The following is a 6,308-nucleotide window of genomic DNA, read 5'->3' as shown; positions in this document are numbered from 1 at the left end:
TTCCACACAGACCCAGGCTAAATCTTAAATTACTGTGTAATGAGACTTTTGGAATATCCCAGATCCTGGAAACCACAGCTCATTGCTCGGCCACCGGGACCAACTCTAAATGTCTAGGTTGGGAGCCAGTTTTGCCCACACTAGTTAAGACCCCTCCAGTTTGGGGATTTTCCCATAACTTAGGAAGCAATTCCCCAGGCTCTAGCCACTTTGCAGAGCTATCAACATATATGTAGTCCCCATTCAATACTGTGAGAAGCAGATTATGACAGCATGTCCCTAAATCATTCAAACATTAGTAATTGGCTACACTTTTATTCAGCATCCCACCATATTGAGTAAGGAGTTAAGTCAAAGACTGTTTAGTTCCTATTCACCTACCATTCCTATCCACCTACAAGTTCAGCCTCTACCATTCTGACATCCATTTTCTTTTCTAGTATGCTGTGCTGTGGCTTCCATTCTGACAAAATTGACAAGTAATCAATACGAGTGACAAGAAAGATCCAAAACATGATCACAAACGGACATTAAAATAACTAAAAAATAGCTTTGCATATAGCTCCCCCCAATCCAATAAACATAAAATAAGATTAAAAAAAAACAATCTTGCCATAGTCTTTTAAAAAAGAACAAACAAAAAATAAATTCATCAAAAATAAAATGGCGTCAGGCAGCAAAATTGCAACTTCCCCTTTTGCAGTCTCTCTTTTGCATTCTATCCGCCGGCTTATGTACTGTTTCTGCGATTTCCTCATCTGGTATGCATTTAAATTAAAAAAACCACAAAGAACAAAAAAAATCTACTGTAAAAAATGACCAAAAAAATCTTCTTATTAAAATAGAATTTGTTTTTTTTTTCTGCTTTCTTGTGTTTTTTCTTTTTTTTTTTATTTCTTCTTTTTTACTTTTTTTTTAGTTTTTCATTTAAAATATGTCAGTCTGTTCTGGTTTCATATGGTTTGTTGAGTTCTCTTGTTTTCTAGCTGCTTTGGTTCCTCGGAAGTTAAAAGTTTATTGCAGTAAAAATGCTTTTTTTTTTTGCAAAAGAAAGAGAAAAATAAATTGTTGTTTTTTTTCTTCGTTCATTCCCTCCCCAAATATTTATGTTGTTCAGTTTTCTCATGTTTCAGTAAAGCCTCTTGCTTTAAATCCTGCGCAGATTTCATCCCGTCATGCCCTGTGTAGATTCACTGCCACATGTGAGCCTGTGGGATTGTAACAATACATTTTCAATCATGGAGTTGCCAATAATATACAAAAAAACATAAACCCGTTACAATATTGTTTACATTTCATTTTATGTATAACTTTATATATACATATCTGCATTATCTATAGTTAATATTATAGAAGTAAACGATAGTAATTTGCATCTCTTCAGGATAATTATTGACTGCTAACTAATGTTAATTGAACCAGACTTCTCCACCTACAACATCAGCTTTCGACCAGAAGCAGGGGTGAGCTGGCAAGGGCAGAAGCGGAGGAGTTGCCAAGGCTGCCCCCCCCCAGGAGCTTTGATTTGTGGCTCCTACCTGAAGAATTTTCATGTGTTTAACTTGAAATTCCCCATATAGCCCCCAAGGTTCTAAGCTAACAGTTACTTTAGGCAGCATTTGCACTCTGTGGGGATGATTCTCTACTACTTTTTACGTTTTTCTACGTAGTTCCTTTCTGTGAATGTGCTTTGGAGAGAACTGGATGGAGCACGTTGAGCATGTTGCCTGCTGAATGTGTTTTGGTCACCATATTACTGGGCTACATGGTTGGACTTGCTCTCCAGTGAATGGGGCCAGCCCTCCACTGACCAGTGGAGTTTGGCCTAATAATTACTAAAATAATTATCATGACTGCTATCTTAAATGAAATTTCTTTTTGCCCAATTCTACAGAAAGATTAGACAGAGTAGACGTGAAGTGGAACTGTCACCTTCAGAGCTCTTAGCATAAGTAATTGAAATAACTACAGCATATGCTTTTTGTTTGTCAATGCATGTGTTTTTAAGACCATCTGAAAGGGAACATTTCCCCCAGGGGAACAGTGACCTGTGACGAATCTATAACTTGTTCACAGATCATCTCCTTTTCAATCACACTGCCCCAACAAAAGCTGTCCCGGCCAACAATTAGAAACTGAACACACGGTTATCAATAACCCAAAGCGAAATCTTGATCTTGCAGAACAGGAAGTTCCCATGAGATATCCATGAGGTGGTTTTCTTATAAATATATCTTGTTTCATTTAATCACTTAACATGGGTTTATTTAGAGTAGAGAACCAGGAAAAATGATTCTGGAAAAGTGACAGATACTCTTCACGGTGAAAATTGCTAGTTAGTTCTAATAACAGAGATCTTAAAAGAAATTTGACAGCATCTGTTTCAGCAACATAGTAAAAACATAATTACGTGTAGAACCCTAGTTGCGATCTAGCTGTATCTTCATTATCGAGGATATGTAACTTGGTCTGATAAATAACCACATATCAATGTCAATCTGATTCATCATTTGCTCTTCATCTAGGCGTGTTTTATTGCAGAGATTCTGGTTAAGCAGCTAGAATGGTTCTTACCCCGCTTAATTGGTTTCACTGGTAGGAATAAGTGGCGTGTTCTGTGGTGGCTTCCACAGCAACTTGTTGAGGCTGCCCGCTGCTCTCCTGAGCAAAACAAACAATTAGGAAGGTCCATCACAGATGATGTTACATTTCTATCTTGTTAAAGCAACACACAAGAATGGGATGCCTTGTTTTTAACAATTGTGTTTCTCAACATGTGGCGGACTATTAAGATAATGATGTGTATAAAAAATATATAAAATAAAAAAATATTCTACAAGAATGGCTTACTTATATGCTAATCAGCACACTGCATGGTAACAATGGAATAAATTAATTATTCTAAATGTTTTTGTTTTTTTAAAAGACCCTCTAGCTGCTGTCACATATGAGACATGAACCTCTCCTATGTAGACTTTTTGTCAGATATATTGATGATGAAAACTCACTTCAATAGACGTTTTCCTCTTTGTGGGCATTAAACAGGGTACAGAACACTGGGTCCTTTATCGCAGACAACATTCTGCATGTACGTTATAGTAGATACATATTTATTTCTCTTATGGATGACATTTATAGATAAGATAGAATCCGTGCACTTAACATGTGGAGGTAGGAACAGTTATAGTGCACAGTTCTCCAATAAATGCCCATCAAACTTCACCCCACAATATCCCTCCATAAAACACATCATCTCACCTCTATGGAGACAGTAGAAGGCACGGACGGAAACTGGGGGATGTAAGCCCCCTGCATAGCGGCTGCAGCAGGCATATACTAGAACAATATAATAAAAAAATAAATAACAATAAAAATATATATATATATATATATATATATATATATATATATATATATATATATATATATATGAAACCTACATTGGATTAAATGGGCAGAAAATAAAAAGACAGGCATCAGTTAAATAAACAATTTTTGTATCACTGTATGAGTGGTGCTTCATTGCGACCTACCACTCGTTTATTTACCAGTGGCTTATGAAATCAACAAGCAGTACTGCCAGGTCTACTGTGAAAGTGTCATGTTCAAGAGCTCCTGATACTTTCTCACCTAATAACCGGGTTAGCAATTGAACCATGCCAATAAATTTTTGTGCCAATATCATACCAGCCTACTGATGAGGCCAATGTTCCATCAATCAAAAGAATGTTCTACAAAGCATGTTGAGGTGGAGGGGGTTGTGTGTATTTAATGTAAAGAAAAAGTAACGTAAAAAAGATATAATTAGTCCTTTGAGAAATTACATTGGCTATTCAAGCAAATCTATAAGTCTACATTAAGTATCTCGGTATTTCCAATTACATGTTTGTGCCTATCCAGGAAATGATTTGATATTGTTTATTTGCCCCTATTCTGCTAGATGGCCTTTAAATGTATCTACCACTGTGTAAAGTGAACCTAGAACCGCTTAGAGCTTTTCTATTACAGCCCTCTTACACCACCAGTCATTTAGGATTGCAGGATCTGCTCAAATTAGCATAGGTGGATCGAAATGTTTGTATAACAAATCTGTGCAGATCAAGAGCCACCGCTGTGAAGGTACACAGAAAAAACAGTACTTTTAGGGTATACACATGGCCCAGGCGCCCCTGTCCTAGACATTGTCTTTGTATGAAAAGCCCTATCCTTTCGTACGGTTAAATTCCAGAGGCTGCAAGTGCAATGGAGATTTGCAGTAACCATTATAGGTAACTTTATGAAAATTATGGATACAAATGACAATAATACAATAGACTATTTCCATTATGACATTACTCTGCATTCTTTCTCTTCAGTATTGTAAATATAGGATATCTGATTATTTGGTATATCATCAAAAAGTGATATGTTCTAGAACTCATTGGGCATTATTCAACACTACAGAGAACAACTATTTACTTACCGCTCCAGTGCTGCCCAGTGACAGGTGTCCCAGCTGTTGAGCCAGAGGTCCCATGATGGAAGCAGGCTGGATGGAAATAGCATGGTCCATAGTGGGTGTGAGGACAGTTCCCTACCGAAGAGTGAAGGTTCAAAGGGCAACAGTACACAACTAAATGACTGCAAAATCTTTGAGCTGGGACGGAAACCTAGACTGCAAGCACTATGCTGTTCTGTACACTGTCTATATAGCTCCTTGTTTAATGATACAATTGGAATACTAGGGACGTGCAGGACCCACAGATATATAATTTGGACAACAATATTTTCCAAATGTAATGTAAAAATATTAAATTTCAAACAGTCAGAGAAATATGAGTGTTTATGAAAACAATCATAAAAGTACTAATCACAAATGGCATCCAGATATGTTGGGGCACAGCAGAAGGTATCATCAGTGGGCACGATGAACATAGTTCATTAAGGCAAAGGAATAGAAAAGGGCATATATATATATATATACAGTACGTGTGGATGATAAAACAGATGGTGTTTAGTTTATCAGAAACTCAAGTAAAACAGGAAAATCTACTCACTGCAGGCTGCATGAGGTATGACTGATGATGCATCCAGGAGGGACTGTGAACCTATACAGAAAACATGTATCATCATAAATATGCCCTTTACTTGATTCATGGCATTCAACATATTGACAATGTGAAGCAATGGCAGCTCATACCTGATAAGAAGATACAGGTGATGGCAGGTACGGGGAGAGGGCTGCCTGAGCAATAACCCTGTTTGGAGCAATACTGTATGGGGTGTAGAACCTAAGATATGCAAAGACAGATAATTGAGTATCCAAGAAAAGAACATCATTCACCTCTGTCAGTCTCTTCACTGTCTGCCTGCCGTTTCAGGATTCATTTCCAAATCTTATTTTTCAAGGTTCTTCATAGCAGTTCCCCTACATCTCCTCACTCTACATACATCCCTAACTGGTCTCTGCCCTCATCCAATGATCTCCATTTGTCCTCTCCACTGAGTACTAGTTCACATGCATGCCTGGAACGCCCTGTCCGGCTTCTCTGTCTTTCCCCTTGCCTTCAGTCCTTAAAACACACTTCTTTATGGTTTCCTATGAACTTAAATATTAATGCTCTTCCTCCATATTCCTTGCTCAACTTTTGTAGTACCGCTCTTGCAATACTGATACTAGTGTGGCTGGTCCATCCCTAACAGTGGCACTTTTATCTCTTGTGTAAATAACCATCACTCTGTTCCAGATTATTATACACATTTTACAGCGCTGTGGAATATGATGGCGCTATATAAAATAATAAATAACAATAATCATTCCATTACAAAATGTTAATGGTAAGAAAACTTACCCATTCTGCAGAGCAGTTGTAGGATCATATGCCAAGGTCATACCACCCTTCAGAGGTGAGGAAAAAGTGAGATGTCAATAAAAGAAATGGGACATGGGGTAGAATAACTAATGGTTGGAGAAAAGATGGAGAGGTATGAAGACAAAAGAAAGGAAAGAAGCAAATAAGGAAGAAGGTAAAATTAAAAAATAGACAAATAAAAAGGAATTTGTACTGTTTATAAAATGTAACACAAACAAAGGAAAAAAAAATCTTTATTACCGTCTCTCCTTCACGTGGCCAGCCACGTCCATTCTGTATGTATTTTCCTTGAGTCTGTCTTTTTTTCTGTCCACCATCTGCAAACTTGCAGAGCAAAGGCTCTTGGGGAGCTGAGTTAAAGGGACAATGTAATCAGGTTACTTATGGGCCTTTCCAAGATGGACACATATAAAAGTTTTCCTATATTTTTATAGTAATTTTCTTATTTCACGATAT

At 37.3% G+C, this 6,308-nt stretch overlaps 1 protein-coding gene across 4 annotated transcripts in view; it reads right to left on the bottom strand.

The window, feature by feature from the left end:
• Positions 1 to 427: 427 nt before the first annotated feature.
• The window catches only part of RBMS2 (RNA binding motif single stranded interacting protein 2), a 43,592-nt gene continuing 37,711 nt past the window's right edge, over positions 428 to 6,308 (bottom strand). For 3 of the 4 annotated variants that reach the window (XM_053455680.1, XM_053455681.1, XM_053455682.1), the window contains exons 7-14: positions 6,093 to 6,202; positions 5,832 to 5,878; positions 5,180 to 5,270; positions 5,037 to 5,087; positions 4,463 to 4,573; positions 3,259 to 3,336; positions 2,575 to 2,661; positions 428 to 1,208 (exon numbers count right to left, since the gene is read on the bottom strand). In XM_053455680.1, the coding sequence (XP_053311655.1) occupies positions 2,590 to 2,661; positions 3,259 to 3,336; positions 4,463 to 4,573; positions 5,037 to 5,087; positions 5,180 to 5,270; positions 5,832 to 5,878; positions 6,093 to 6,202 (560 nt within the window). In that variant the 3' untranslated portion in view covers positions 428 to 1,208; positions 2,575 to 2,589. The remainder of the gene's footprint in view (positions 1,209 to 2,574; positions 2,662 to 3,258; positions 3,337 to 4,462; positions 4,574 to 5,036; positions 5,088 to 5,179; positions 5,271 to 5,831; positions 5,879 to 6,092; positions 6,203 to 6,308) is intronic. The other variant, XM_053455683.1, reaches the window with a different exon arrangement.

Source organism: Spea bombifrons, chromosome 2 (assembly GCF_027358695.1).
Source record: "Spea bombifrons isolate aSpeBom1 chromosome 2, aSpeBom1.2.pri, whole genome shotgun sequence".
Taxonomy (NCBI): domain Eukaryota; kingdom Metazoa; phylum Chordata; class Amphibia; order Anura; family Pelobatidae; genus Spea; species Spea bombifrons.
The sequence above is the reverse complement of the archived record's forward strand: the minus strand, read 5'-3'. Positions and strand labels throughout refer to the sequence as shown.